The sequence below is a fragment of the Ochotona curzoniae genome, unplaced genomic scaffold (assembly GCF_017591425.1).
Source record: "Ochotona curzoniae isolate NIBS_2020 unplaced genomic scaffold, NIBS_Ocur_1.0 contig_66, whole genome shotgun sequence".
NCBI lineage: Eukaryota > Metazoa > Chordata > Mammalia > Lagomorpha > Ochotonidae > Ochotona > Ochotona curzoniae.
The window spans coordinates 3406166-3421122 of record NW_024466512.1 but is presented as its reverse complement, the minus strand read 5'-3'; the positions used below and the strand labels follow the sequence as shown (position 1 = coordinate 3421122).

The following is a 14957-nucleotide window of genomic DNA, read 5'->3' as shown; positions in this document are numbered from 1 at the left end:
GAACTAAAGCTCCCTGGCAGTTCAAAGTGCACCTCTGGTCCCCGTTTTGGGGATGTCGTAGTCGTTTCCAGGCCCGGGGTGGCCCTGAGCACAGGGGGTTCCTAGGCGTTCCCTGCCCTTCAGAATTTGTTCCTATAATCCTGGAAGGCTCCCAGGCCGAGGGCAGCTGTGGCTCCTCCTTGGGGTGTGAGCGGGAGGAGGAACCGGGGTCCCTTCACTCTGAGGTTCCTCTCGGTTTTCTCTGAAGTGACAGTAAAAGCCAATATGTGCCAAGGGGAACCCAGGAGTGTGGAATCCTCGCGCATGCAAAGGGCGGGGAGGACCGGCCTCTGGAAGGTGGCACACACCTGTGTACACCTGTGCGAGCTTCCTCAGACCTGGGGCGTGGAGTGTGTGTACACACGCGCTAAGGTCTCTTGGTCAGCCTCTGTCTCCGCGCCTTCTAGGTCCCTCCGCCCACTTTCCCCAGGAGTCCGAGGTCACTTCTGCGACCTCCCTGCTCTGCTTCCTCCTCCCACGGCCCCGGGCGGCCCTCACCTAAGCACCAGGAGGGTCTCCCGCGTGGGCGCCCCCACGCCCCGGCTGCCTCTGCCCCACGCGGGAGGGCTACGGGCCGTGGAAGGAGTGAAGGAGCCGCGTGCTCGGGACGGCGCCTCCCGGCCTTTCGCCGTTTGCGGTGTGCAGGCCCCCGGGCCAGGGCGGGAGCCGGGCCCGCTGCAGCCCCAGGCGCCCCCCGCCTGCCCGCCGGCGCGCCCCGTCCGCGTCCCGCCTCTCGCCGGCGCTCCCGGCCTTTCCCATCCGGCCCGCGACGCCCCGCCCGCCCCGTCCCACATGACACCGCCTCCGCCGCAAACTTTTTCCTCCCCATCCTGTCGCGGCTCGAAAGGAATGGAAAATGGCGGCCTAGGCGCGGAGTTTCCTGCCCGACCTGCAGCGGCGGCGGCGGCTCTCCCGGCGGTGGCTCTCGCGGCGGCGCCATGACGCGCTGGGTGCCCACCAAGAGGGAGGAGAAGTACGGCGTGGGTGAGCAGCGCGCCCGGCCCGCCCGCCTCTCGCCCCAACTTCCGCGGCCCGCGCGCCAGCCTGTTGCCGGCCCCGGCGGGCGGGATGCGGGGCGCTGAGAGGTGCCCGGCGCGGCACTGCTCGGGGGGCGCGCGGGGGCCGCTCCCGGGGTCCCCCGCAGCCGCCGCCTCCCCGGCTGCCCCGCCGCCCGAGCCCCGGGTTGGCCGGGCCGGCGCGCGGAGCCCCGGGGGTCATTGTTCCTCTGGCTCGGGGCTTCTTCGGGGATGGAGGGCGGACTTTGTGGCCCGCGCCGGGGCTGGACGGCCCCCTGGCGTGGCGGGCAGCCCCCGGGACTCTGCCTTCCCGCCGCCGCGCCGGGACCCTCGGGGAGGAGGCGCCGGGCTGCTGCGGCCCCGGTGATCCCGCTCGCCTCTCTTTGTCGTTTCCCGAGGGGGCGGGGGAGCCGACCGGGAGTTTAGGATTCAGCTGAGAGGTCGCATTCCAGAGAGCCTTGGGGCTGACCGCCAGCCTGGGCCTGCGGGCCCCTCGTGCATGCCCGCCGTGACCCACCTGGGCGCCCCGCTGGCCCAGGACCCGGATCCCGTTCTCCCTCGTCCGTCACTCCCCGCAGCCCCGCTGTGGCCCTCCTGGGGCACCGTCTGGGCGGCAGCTCTTGGCCGGAGCGCTCTGCCTGCTCCAGGGGAATCCTGCCATCTTCCTTTCTGTTCTGCTGGGGCTTCCCCGGCCGTGGGGGCCTCGGGGTTCTGGGCCCCCTGCTCCCTGCCAGGTGTCAGCGGCGTGCAGCCCACATTCTGTCCTGGGCGGATGGCGAAACGGACGCAGAGATATTCCTGGAGTTCCCCAGGCAGGCACCCTGTGTGACAAAGGTGACCAGGGTAGTTTAGGGTGGAGATTTCAACTCAGTGGCCTTGACAGCGATGTCCCTGCTGGGCTGAGTGTCCTGGGGTTGTGGAGGCAGGCCCGTGGGGAGCTGCATCCCAGAACAGGCGAGGAGGCAGTGAGCAGCTGCAGGGAGCCCCGGCCTTGCCCTCCTGTGTCCTCAGCACTGGGGACTGTCGCCTGGCTCACTGCTGAGGTCGGAGGGATGAAGCGCACACAGAGAATGGCAGTGGCATGTGCAGCCTTGCTGGACTTGCAGGCTCACATCCTACCACGCTCCGGCTGCCTCCCCACCCGCCTGTGCTCAGCGACACCTGGGCACCCGTGCAGCCTCCCCCCAGGAGGGTGGGGGTGAGCCCTGTGCAGTGTGCCCTGGCCGTTTAGAGAAGACACAGGGGAAGGGTCACACCAGGCAGGTGCCCTGCGCGGGTCACACACCTTCCCCAGGCTCCGCAAGGGGTGACTTGACCGTCACACCTCTTGCTGCTATCTTGTGTGTTGCAGTTTTGAAAGGAGAGAAGGGCGCATGCTGGGCTTGCCTTGAAGTCCTGGGACAGAAGTGTGTGGCTCAAGCGGAGGCCCGTGGCCTTCCCCAAGTGAAACCTGAGTGGGGGCTGGGGCTGTGTATCCTCTGTAAGCACCAGAAGGTGTTCTCACTTTGGGGGAGGCTCCTGGAACCCTGTGTTGGGGAGCAGGGGGAGCAGGGGGAGCAGGGAGGAAGGTGTTCTGTGGCCCGGGAGTGGACCAGGGCAGGGTTGGGGGGCTCGTGGCAGAGCTGCTCAGTGGCCGGGGTGAGCCCTGGGACAGAGCCGCTCAGTGGCCGGGGGTGAGCCCTGGGCCTGGGGCCCCTCCCCTTCTGCAGTTGGTTGCTTCCGTCCCTGGGGAGTTGGGCCCTGCCCGAGGCCAGCAGATTTCTGAGAGGCTAGCACTGGGCAGTGCTTCCTGCGGGGGCTGGAGTGCATGGGCAGTGTTCACCAGGGTCAGGAGGGGAAAGAGAATGGTGAAACTCCATCTCATTTGGAAACATGAGTCACAGCTCCTTGTTCCCCAGTCCTTGGAATCTGCTGGGAGCATTGTTTGTAAATGAGACCCTTCAGTTATTTATTTTCTGAAAACGGTAAACAGGTGAACAGGGCTCCTGAGCGCTGGCAGGAGGTGCAGGAAGTACGGGTTCGTGTGATGTCACTGGGCTCCTGGTGACACCCTCCTCCTCCCCACCTTGGACTGGGTGTGCTGGTCCTGCAGCTGTCACCCTGGAGAGGGACATGTGACCATTCCAGCACCTTCCAGCCAGCCAGAGACCTGTGTGCTGAGGTAAGACAGCGAGCCCATTCTGGAGGCACACATGTGGGCCACATGCCCACCTCTCTGTGCTAATGGCCCCTGGCGGCAGGTGTAACTGAGCTTGGAACCTGGGCCTGTGGATATGGGACCTGGGTCAGCTGCAGGGTCTCAGATGGTGGTTGGGAGAGACAAGCAGCAGAGGGGAACTCACAGGTCCCAAGCCTGAGCTGGGCCCAGTGTCACTGCTGGCCCTGTGAGAGGTGGCAGCTTGCCTGTGAGGACCCCCAGCGAGGCCTCAGGGAGAAGAGCATGGAGCACCTCGGAGAGTTGGACCTGTAGTGTGGGGAGAGACTTGAGGGGTGCCCAGGTGTTGAGGCAAGGTCCCAGGGAGATGGCGTGGAGAGTGCCTTCAAGCTGAGTTCCTCACCTGCCTTGGGCTCTGTCATCGGGTCCAGGTGTGCGTGCCACATGGCCAGTGGGATGAGGTGTCAGCAACATACACTGTTCAAGTCCCAGCTGACCCTCGTCCTTCTTGAGGTCTGACTTGCTTGCTTCGGCTTGCTTATCTGTGCAGTGGAGCTGTACCTGCCCACTTAAGGCACATGAGGGTTCGTGGAGAGCATGTCGGCGGGACATTTTGCGCTGGGTTTGAGATCATACTTGCTTGGATTTCATAAAGCTCGGTTGAGAGGCCTGGTGACAGGTGGCTTCCTCTTGGCTTTTGCTAGTCATGGTGGAACTTTTTCAGAAGTTCTCCGTGGAATGCTGGTACCCTGCACGTGGGGAGTGTGGCTTGTGCGTGCTCTGACTCTGCGCAGTGACGTTTGCGAGCAGTCGTGTAATACCCAGAAACAACTGGAAATGTGGGAGTTGGAGAGAAATCTCTTGTGTCATGTAGAGGAGCAAGTGAGCTGCCACTTTGGGGGAGAAAAATTAGATTTGATCATAAGTAGATAGAAATGTGAACATTTTCATTCACTGTGGAGTTGTGGAAAAGTTGAACTGGGGAGTATTACATTTCTAGAAACCTGGTTTCACTTTGGAAACCTTATGAAAATTTTACTAATGTCTGCCCAGAATAGCAGACATCTGAGCGGGGTTGGCTGAGTGGGGCTGTTTCTCCTGTTCGCTTGTCACCTCTGAGGACAGAGGTAGCTAAGACGGGGGAATGACAGAAGCTCTGCCTCTCCCTCCCTCTTTTTGTCTTTCCTGAAGTTGTATAGAAACCATCCAGTGACAGATCCTGTGTGCCGTTAGCAGCTTGAAGTCACAGATTGCAAAGTTCAACATCAGCACATCCAGGATGTTGGCGCTCACCTAATACTAACCTTTCTGTCACCGCAAGTCCTTATTGTCCGTTAACATTTGCAAGTATTCATTTTTGTGAGAGGCACAGAGAGACTGTGAGCTCTCCCATCTGGTGGACCACTGTAGCTGACGCTGGGCCATGTCCTGGCTAGGAGCCGGGACTTCAGTCCTGATCCAGTGGGGGTGGTAAGGACCCCAGTACATGAGCGATCGCTGCTGCCCCCGAGTGTGCGGTAGTGGGAAGCTGGGCTTCAAAGTGGGGCTTGGGCAAGCCCCTGTGGGTGTCCCCAGCAGCGTCTCAGCTGCCACACTACAGTCACAAAGTCGCCCGAGTTATCCTGTCGACACAGCGGCCTCTTTCAATGCCCTTCCCTCCTGCCCTGATGCTGTAGCTCTCCAGGAATGCTGGGTCCCTGCCCGGGACCTCAGGACTGCCTTTCCTGCAGGTAGCATAGCTCCCTGGCGTAGTGTCAGGTGCTGTGACAGTCCTGTTTGTTGGGTGATGTGGCTCTGCGGGGGATTAACTGTTAACTTGTTCAAGGCCATCGGGGTTTGGCGGTTTAGAAGAAAGCTGCCATGGTCCTGCCAGAACAGGCTGTGTGGTTCAGTCTACATATTCTCATTCTCGTTTGCCTTGCCCCGTTTTCTGTCCCAGCTAGGGAGAAGAGCATAGCAGGGACCCCCATGACAACCCTTCCTGGAGGGAGTCTGGATTCAGGGCGGGAGAGGAGGCAGTGTGCTGGGAGCGTGGCATGGCCTGGGGTGGTTCCGGTGCTGGTCTCCCTCCCTATGGGGTCGTGGGTCACATTCCTCTGAGGACGTCAGTCGCCCTGGACAGAGTCCAACCTGAAGATCTCCTCTCATTACCTCTTGGCAGACCCTGTCCCCAAATGCAGCCACGTCCTGTGGTGCCAAACAAACATCTGTGGTTGGAGCTTAGATGGTGGTGGTGTGGTTCCAATGACATGAACTTGACACCTGGCGTTTTTCGGTCCTTGTGCCAGGGAGGGTCCCCTAATAGGTGAGGGGTGGCACGTGCAGTCTGAGGGTTGGGGTTGTGATTTGTGTTGGTGTTCGGACCTGGTGGTTCCTCGGATTCAGCCTAACCTAATGGTGCTGCCTGGTTCTTCGAGGCCAGCCAGCAGGCGGGGCAGTTAAGTGTGGCCGCTCCGTGCTGGACAGAACACTCCGCCGAGCTTCAGCTGCTTTGGGTAGGAGATCTTGAAGCAGCTTGTGTGGGCTCACCTCTCGTTTCTGACCGTTCGTGTTAGTGCAGCGTGAACAGGGTGGCCATGCTCCCCCAGGCTCTGGAGCCTGATTTCCATAGGGGTGGCCTTTGGTGCTGATGTTGCAGGTGCCTGGCAGGGCTGCCAGCTGTGTAGCTCCATGGGGTGCACTGTTTGCTGTTGACCTTGGGACGGTCCTCTGCAGAACTGATGTTAATCAGGGCCCTGTTGGGCAGTTGTGAGGGTAAGGAGAGCGTGTGACACACACCTGCGCCCAGGCCGGTTCTAACTCAGCGTTGCTTCTTCCAGTCTACATTGGTTTTGTCGTTTGGAGCCTGGGGTCACCTGAGGCTGACTCTGGTCACATCGTTGCTTCCATGGCGCTTGCTGGTCCTTTGCAAGGGAAGTTGAACATGAGCATGAGTTTGCTGATGCTTCTGGGGGCTGAGCTCAGGTTGGGGCTGTTGTTCTAGTGGATTTCTGGGGCTCCTGCCTGGAGGGCCCAGGTGGGAGCAGGTCTCTGAAGCATCCCTGGTCAGTCTGTGGTCAGCATGTCGCTGTGAGATGCGGCATTGGGCCCAGGACGCCCCACGGATGCCTGTGTCCCTGTGGGAATGCTTGGATCAGTTGTATTCATGACTGCAGCTTCCTGTCAGTGCACACCTTGGGAGGCCCCAGGTGATGGCTCAAGGACTTGGGTCTGCCACCTAAGGAAAGACCAGAGGAGTTCTTCACTGCACTCTGCCTAACTCAGCTGTGGGCACGGGGACGGAACCAGGTGCTGGAAAGTTTGGATTGTATATTTGTTTCTCTGTCTTTCAAGTGAATACATACATGGGAATTTTAATAATTCCTCTGGGGTGTGTGTGTTTTTGGCCTAGCAGTTAAGCTTCAATTAGAACTCCCATATCCTTTACCGTGGGGCCTGGGCTTGTACCGTGGGGCCTGGGCTTGTACCGGGGGGGCCTGGGCTTGTTCCTGGCTCCAGCTCCTGGCTGCAGCTTTCTGCCGACAGTGCACACCCTGGACGGCAGCTGGTGATGGCATAGCTACTTGGGTCCCTGCTGTCCCTGTCGGAAACCTGGACTGCTTCGTGCAGAGAGACGAGGGGCGGACGTACTGCCATCCCTGGTCTCTGACCAGGATCCTGCTCTGGCCGCCGTTGCTGGGCACACCCCCAGCAGGTGGGACTCAGGGACGGCCAGGGGCTGCCCTCGGTTGGGGAGGCATCTCTCCTGTGGAATTCATAATCCCAAGTTACCATGGTGCAGAGAGATGGATGACAGCTGGCATGGCTTTGGTGCAGCCCGGTACATGGCCAGGCGCAGCTGGGTACGTGGCCAGGCACATCCATGGCAGCCTCATGAGGCGATGACTAGGGTTCTGCTATTTGTCTGGGTACGGAGCTGCCCTACAGAGAGTTCTGGAGGATCTTGGGGCAGCAGATGATGGCGTGTTTGGGTCTGTTTCTGTCCCCACCACCTAAACTGACACGTTTAAACTTGCACCCCCTAAACTTGGTCTCCTTTCCTGGCACACCGCTGCCCAGCGTGGGCTGGCCATTCCTAGGTGAGCCCAGGACCCTGGGTCCTGGGGGCAGTGAACATGAAACCTGAAGTTGGCCCTGACTTGAGAGGGATCCTAGGAAGGCTGGACTTAACAGGCCTAGCAGCCTCCCACCTGCTCCCCCAATCCAGTCTCACCGAGCTGGGCCCTTCAGTTTTAGTATAGGTGCTGCTGAAGTGACTACTGAGCCATGCCTTGATGTCTGCAGCCAGAGTCAGCCCTGGCAGAGCCTGGATGGAAGGCCTTCTTTGGGCATGGCTGCATTTGTTGGGCGACCCTGGTGTGGACAAGAGACTCAACTCTGCTGTTGGTGCAGAGTGACCGAGATGCTGGCATGGAGAAGGGACTTGCGGTGGTGGCTAGAGGCAGCACAGGGGGTGTAGGGAGCCTGCTGTCAGGCCTCCCAGCCTGGGCTCTGGTTCTCCCCTCACTGCCAGGTGTCCAGCTTGGGCCTGTGTCCCTCTTGTTGCCTCTCAAAGTTGCTCGAGGGCCAAGCAGTAGGCTGGGAAGGTTTCCTGACTCATGGGACGTGGTGGGATTTGATCCTGGGGAGCCATCTGCTGCCTGGCAAGTGGTTCACTGAGTGCCAGCTCCAGTTGCAATAGACGTCTTGGGCCGTGTCAGTTGCCTCCTGGGGGCACAGTGGCTAGAACAGCCAGTTATCCTTGGCTCTTCTTGCTGTGTGTGGTCAGCACTAAGTACCCCTCAGCTTTGTGCTGGGTCACATCTCTTGAAGTTACCGTCAGTGGGCAAGCATGTTGGGTGGGCATTTGGCACAGTGGTCGCGACACCCCTTGGGACACCCGGAATGTGCTCCTGCCTCGGGGTGCCTCATGGACTCCTGGCTACTCTGCTTCTGGTCCAGCTTCTTGCTGCTGTGCAGCTGGGGACACAGCAGGCTCAAGGAGCTGTGTCCCTGCCACTGATGTGGATATCCAGTCCCTGTGCCTGGCTCCTGTCTGGCCCAGCTGTGGCTGTGGGCGCTTGGGGAGAGAGACAGTAGAGGGCCGTTCTCTCTGTTTCTCTCTGTGTCTGCCTTTCCAATAAAACTGAAAGTAGATAAATAAACAAGAAAAAAAAACCACACACACACTACCAGAGAACACTCATTTAATCTTCCATCTGCCCACACATCCCACATTAGTGACACAGTGCCCACCTCGGGTGCCATTTGTTTGCTGGAAAGGGTACAAGTTCACAGTTGTAGCTGTGGAATGGGCACCTTTTGCATCATCGTGAAGAGTGGCATCAGTAAGTGTGGCTGCCATGTGGGGACTGTCTGTCTGGGAGGAAGGTGGGGCACCTTTGTGCTGTGGGCCAAGGACTCGGAACAGCTCAGTGAAGCTCCTTGGCTGCCTACAGGTTGTTAGCAGCTGCCTGGCGCTAGTGAGATGAACCAGAGTTCTGCCCAGGGTCAGGTTCAAGAGTGGTTGTGAGGCCTCCGTCCCCTCACGCCAACATTTCCTGTAAGAAACATCATCCAGGATGTCCCAGGACTTAGAGCATCTGCTCTTGGAACTTTATTGGCTGGAAGGGAGGCGCCTATCAAAAAAAAAAATTTTTTTTCTTGTATTTTCTAAAATAATAACTTACTTCCTTTGCTACTTGACTTGACCAGGGGCAAATCATGATTTAGCAGGAGGCAAATGTGATTGTTTTTCTTCCAAATTGCCGTGCTCCTATTAACTTCACAAGATTTATTTTCAAGTCCTTCTCATGTCATGTGTGTTCTCTTGCCCATTTTTCAAAGGCAGGAATGTGTCAGGTCCCCCAGCAGCGTGACCCAGCTGCCAGGTTCCTTCAGATCGTTGCTGGGGTGAGGGGACGATGGCTTCAGATCAGCTTGGTGAGACCCCGGCGGGGGTGTGGGATGGATCCTAGAGAGGGGAACCCCTTTGGAGAGTCCCACATGCCAGAGGCGAGACTTGGTGAGGGGCCCTGCTGATGGCCAGTGGCTTTGTCCACCTGGCTCTGCAGCTGCCCACCCTGTGTGCTCTGGCCACAGTGCGTTTGCCCGCGCTCTGGGTTCAGCACCCACCCGTCTGGCTTTTCTAGGTTCAGCTCTCCCTGTAACCTGCATCCCTGGGTGGGACGAGAGACCCTCGCCCACGTTGCTGCCGCTCCTGAGCCTGCCCCCATCATGGTCTCCCTGGAGCAGCGGGTGGTGCCATGGCCATGTCTCCTGTTAGATTTGGACATCCAGACATGGCTTCCACCTCTTTCTCTGTCAGAGGCACCGGCTGTGGTTCCTGCTTGCCCTGTGCAGTGAGGGTGAAGGGCGAGAGAGGATGTGGCCTTGAGAGCCCTGTGAGTTCCCTCTGCCAAGGGTCCCTGGTGAGCCCTTGACCCTGGAGAACTCCCCGAAGAGGGCTGTCCAGATAGGGAGCCACGTACTGATCCTGTGAGCCAGCACCTCCACCACACGGCACCGTTCCTGTCTGCTTAGAACTTGGGGCATTGCTGGCTGGCATTGTGGTGACTTAGTTGGTCCTGAGTCTCCGTTGTTGGCATTGGTAAAAGTGACCTTCAATGACCCTTTGAAATACAGTGTTCCAGGGAGACACTCTGTGGTCCAGTGTGTGAAGCCCTTGGCTAAGGCTGCTGGATTAGCAGGGGAATGGCTTGTGGGCGGAGGCTGGTTTGAATCTAGCCTCAGCCCTTCTTGGCTGTGGGGTCACAGTGAGGCTCTGCAGAGCCGTGGGGGTCTCTGATCCTTAGTGAAGTGAGGGCCCTGCCTGGTACATGCTAACGTACTTTGTAGTTCTGGAGTACTCAGCAGCCAGAAGGAAGCGTAAAGAACTCCTGTTCAGAGGCTGGTGAACCGCCTGTGGAGGTGTGGGTGCTAGCACGTGCTGAGATCAGGGGCCTGGTTTATGAGGCAGTGAGACCTTTCAGGACAGGCTGTTCGGCTTCGTGTAGAGACGCTAGAGCGGATGCCCACACCATGCCAGGTTTCGAGGGTTCCGTTGCCGGCTCTGGTTCTCGGCTCGTTTGCTGCTGACTCAGAGCTTGGCAGGCAACAGTCTTGGCTCTGGCTGATGGATCCCCCCAACCTTCTCTCTCTGGCTTCGTAGCTGTTGTGCGCATCTCGGGGGTGCACCAGTGGCTGAGGGCAGTGTGTGTCTGTGTCCTTCCCAGTGACCCCATGACAAGGCGCCATCTGAGAGCCAGGAAAAGTAGACCCCAGCTCTGGACTCCACCCTCCATGGTGGGGCGAGGGAGATGCTGTGGCTGTCAGTTGGGGTGCTCTGGGAGCCCTGGTGGGTCAGACTTCGTGCTAGAAAGGAGCTGATGGGCAGAATCATGGACTCTGGGGAGGACCACCCGGGCACTCGATTCTGCTCGTGCAGGAAGTGAAGGCTGCCTCTGGAGATCCCTGCCAGCGCCTCAGGAAGGTAAGAGGTGTGGGAACACTGGGGGTGGGAGATGGCGAAAGTTGAGTGAACAAGAACAGAACAAAAGCTACAAGAACTCTGATCCTGTACAATCCCTGCCCCTTCAGCCATGCTGCTCCCAGATGAACAATCTCCGTGTGGTGCATTTCCTCCAGCTGGCCGCTGCCCGCGGGCGCCTGAGTGGTCCAGGGCTCTACGATTTCCCCCGTGATGGTGGGGCTTGGTCTTGGTGGGGGTAGGAGGTTGGGGTTCGGGTGGAGCCAGCCTGCAGTGTGAGCCTAAGTCCCCTCGTGGTGCAGGATTGGGTGAAAACGGTTCTTAAAGACACGTTAGTGACCAAGGCTTATGTGTTGCTTCCATTTTTAATGGTGCAGTGTATCTGCTGAGGCCTGTGGCTCACCTGTGGACAGGCAGCAGCCTGTTTTCCAGATGTGACGGTCTACACCCTTGTTGGTGTTTAACCTGCTCATAAAACATTCATTGTGCTTCGGTGGCTATCATTGACTTTTTTTTTCTTCAATATTTATTTTGCTTGAAAAAATCACACAGAAAGATGGAGAGGGAGTGAGAGAAAGAAAGAGAGAGAGAAAGGAGGGAGAGAGATTCTGTTTGTTGGTTCACTCCCCAGAAGGTCCTAAGAGCTGAGCTGATCTGAAGATGAGTGCCAGGAGCTTCTCCCAAGTCTCCCATGTGTTTTAGGGCTCAAGGTCTTGGGCTGTTGTTGTCGCATTTCCAGGCTGTTAGCAGCGAGCTAGGTTGGAAGTGAAGCAGCTGTGGTTTGAACCAGTGGTCCTAAGGGATGGCTTCACTGCAGGCTGAAGATTAGATTGCTATGGCACTGCCCGGCCCCTGGCACTGATTTCTTACGATGATCCATCTCGTGCCAAGACCAGTGTCAGCAGCCCTAAGAAAAGGGGGTTTGGTTTCCCACTTCCTTTCCGCCAGTGTTTCTAGTTTTGTGTGGCAGCAGGTCTAACTAACCACAAGCTTATGTTCTAAAATACTTGTGTACACACACACGCACGCACACACACTTACACACATAGAGCTGGGCGAGATACTGGCTTTCCCAGTCTTTGTTTTATCCACCTGCTCTCTTGACACCTTTTCGTGGCACATTGTTGGACACACGTGTGTTGGCAGAGTGTGTGTGAGCACACAGACGCAGCTGTAGGAGTAGCCCGGAACCTCAGGGTGCAGCTGAGTCCAAGCCGACGTCACGTGCTCAGGGAGGCGCCGTGGCTCTTCCCCGCTGGGAGCTGCTGGCGCGGCCTTCCTCTGAGAGGAAGAGAGATGGCAGGAGGGCCTGAAGTGCCAAGCCGAGTTGCTTCTGAATGGGGGGATGGGATTTTCCTTCTTCTTTAGTTTGCAATGCCTTTGATTGGCATGTGGTGATTGCACGTTTATTTCTTTACTTGTGTGCAGTGTGGCATGGGCAGGTCCCATCAGGGCGGCTAGCACAGCCATTCTGACGTGGGTCATTTCTCTGTGTTAGGGACCTTGCACGTCTTCGGCGCTAGCTGTTGGGAAAGGCCGAGCTGCCGTGGTGGGGCATCAGCAGGTGCATCTGGGCCCCTGTCCTCTCAGTAACCACCCTCTACCTGTCCTCGTCCCCATGACCTCACGCCCTTCACTTGCAGTTTCTGAGATAGTGAGGCTGGTCTTCAGCCCAGGAGCAGGAGGAGAAGCCAACAGATGCCGGTGACCAGGCCACAGATGGCCAGCCTCTCTCCCCGGCGCTGACGCCGCAGAGAGCCCTGCCTCTTGGCGGTCTCCATCAAGGCCTCGGAGTGACTGGCAGCAAGCATGAGACTGTGAAGGACAGTGGAGGGACAGGCTAATCAGGGACTGACCGGAGTGAGTCCCACAGTGGTCATTTCTCAGCAAGCAGTGGGGAGGGGGCGGGGGTAAGGGGCAGTGTCCGAGATGGGCTTCTCTGATGGAATGATGGCTTGCCCACTGTGTCCCCACTCCAGAAACAGTGAGGTATTTTTAGCTCTGAGATCTCTGTGCTGAATCCATAGAAGGCTCAACCCGCTGAGCTGCTGCTCTGTGTAGTCCGTTAGCTAGCCTGTCTGAGCCTCAGTTTGCATACTTGGGAACTGGGTACTTCTTTCTATGTGGGGAGAGGAGTGAGCTAACCTTTCAAACAGCCTTGTGGCTGGAACCTGGTAACCACCGTTACGTGGCAGTGCCCTCAGGAGTAACACATAAGCCCCAAAGCCAGTCCCTGCTTCAGAAGAGAATGCTAGCATTGGTAACAGAACCATCAGCTTTCCACACTAAACAGCCATGCTTGTTCTCACTTCAGAAGTGCGTCCGAGTGCCCGCTTGATTTCGGATTCTGCGGAAAGGAGCCCGAAGGACAAGAGTGCACTTTGAAGAGCGTTTTTCTGCAAGCACTGGCACATACTTGCATGTTGCGTGAAAGGCGACCTCACTCTTGGGGCTTACCATTCTGTCCTTGAAAGAGCCTTGCATGATGGAATGTTAGGGTGGGATTGGGGTCCCCCAAAAGACAGTTGTTGGAGTCCCAGCCCCGGGACCTCAGAAAGTGGCCTTTGCACACAGGTGCTTGGCGATGTGAGCGGTTAAGATAATCTTGTGTTGGAGTCAGTGGACCATCACTCCATGTGCTTGCCGTCCTCATAGGAACAGGACAGGTGTGAAGATGTGGGCCATGCGCGGGTGGGGACAAGCTGGAGTCACGTGGAGACCAAGGGAGGACAAGGACGCAGGGATCCCAGGACAAGGAGAGGCCAGGAAGGGTGCTCCCATAGGCACTGCCGGGGACAGGCACCTGCTGACCTCTGGCCTTCGTTGTTGGTGATGCTGGACCACAGCCCTTGGAGAGGACAGGGCAGGAGTGCCCGTGGGACCAGGTGCCCCTTTGGAAGGAGACACCCCCTGCAGGTGAGGGGCACCTGTTGGGGTGCTGGTTCATGTGTTCTTTGCAGAGATCTCCTGGGTGTAATGACGGAATCTGGGGAGGAGGGCATTGTGTGCTCTTAGCGCTGTGAACTGTGTGGCTTGTTGGAGAAGCTAAACAGAATGAAGATGCTCTTCAGACCCCAAAGAAAACCTGGTGAGAAGTGGGAATCGGAGGAAGAGCATGGCTGCACTGGGCCCGTGTCACAGCCGGGCATGCTGCATGCCAGGCGGTGCCAGGATTTCCTTGTGACGAGTGCCAAGACCCGTGTCTGTTCTTGGTGGCTGGTTTGCACCCTTGGGGGCCCCGGCAGAGGCTGACTTGTAAACCTGCCTGGCATTATTAAATTGGCAAGTCCCAGTTGCCAGAAAAGTTAGTTGCAAGTCCTAATTGCCAGAAATTAGGAAGAAATGGGTTTCCTGCCTTCCATTTGTAGGTATTTTGCACGCCTGCTGCCCAGCCAGCATTGCCGCGAGCCAGGAGGGCTGATCTGTGTGTCGAGACTGGAATTACAGGGAAGCGTTTCATCCGTGTCATGGTGCAAGGCTGGGCCATGGGTGCTTCTCTCTTGAGGTGTTGGCCTGTGCCTGCTGGGAGTAGGGTGGCTCTGTCTAGAAGGACGGGGCCAGGCAGGGAGTGCCCAGGGCTGCCCTGAGCTGGGAGGCTCCTGCCCTGGAGAGTGAAGGGAGGGCAGCCCTGCTGACTCCAGGCATCCCCGCCGATGCTGGTGCTGGCTAGTAGAGGCGGTCAGGCTCTCCAGCCATGCAGACTGTCGGGAGCCTGAGGAGCCCTGTGGAAGCTGGGTTGTGCTGGGGTTGACCTTTTCTACTCCATAGTCAGGCTGTGCTGTGTGCTGGGTGGTCATTGGCCTTGAACCTCATAGACTGATGGTTCCTGACAACAGCCCTTGCCATCTCTGCATGCTGACATCTGTGTCGCCCTTTATGCTTTGGTTTGCCCACCTTCATCTGAGCCTCGAGAGGCTGCTGCTCACACCTGTTTGATGAGGGGTCAATGTCGACACCTGGATGCTGTGACTCTGCAGTTGCTCCAGGTGAGTCAGGGAAGAAGGGGGCCAGGTAGAGTGACAGTGGTGAGAATGGGGTGTCACATGGTAGGCTGCCTGGAACGCTTTGTGTGGGTAGAAGGGGGGTCCTGATGAAGGCTGAGGGTGACGGGATATGGAGGGGAGCAGAAGGAAGCCAAGGGGGGCCAGAGGGAGGACCCCTGGCATGTGGGACGGGGAGAGCAGTGAGAGGGTGTCGGTGCAGGGAGTCGCTGTGCAGCTGCTTCTGAGTGTTTTGGGGGTCACATCCATGCACAGGTCAGCACTAGAAAGTGGGTGCT

General features: G+C 58.3%; 1 protein-coding gene across 2 annotated transcripts in view; it reads left to right on the top strand.

The window, feature by feature from the left end:
- Positions 1-860: 860 nt before the first annotated feature.
- Positions 861-14957, top strand: part of DOCK1 (dedicator of cytokinesis 1) — a 410700-nt gene continuing 396603 nt past the window's right edge. For both annotated transcript variants that reach the window (XM_040991937.1, XM_040991936.1), the window contains exon 1: positions 861-1023. In XM_040991937.1, the coding sequence (XP_040847871.1) occupies positions 978-1023 (46 nt within the window). In that variant the 5' untranslated portion in view covers positions 861-977. The remainder of the gene's footprint in view (positions 1024-14957) is intronic.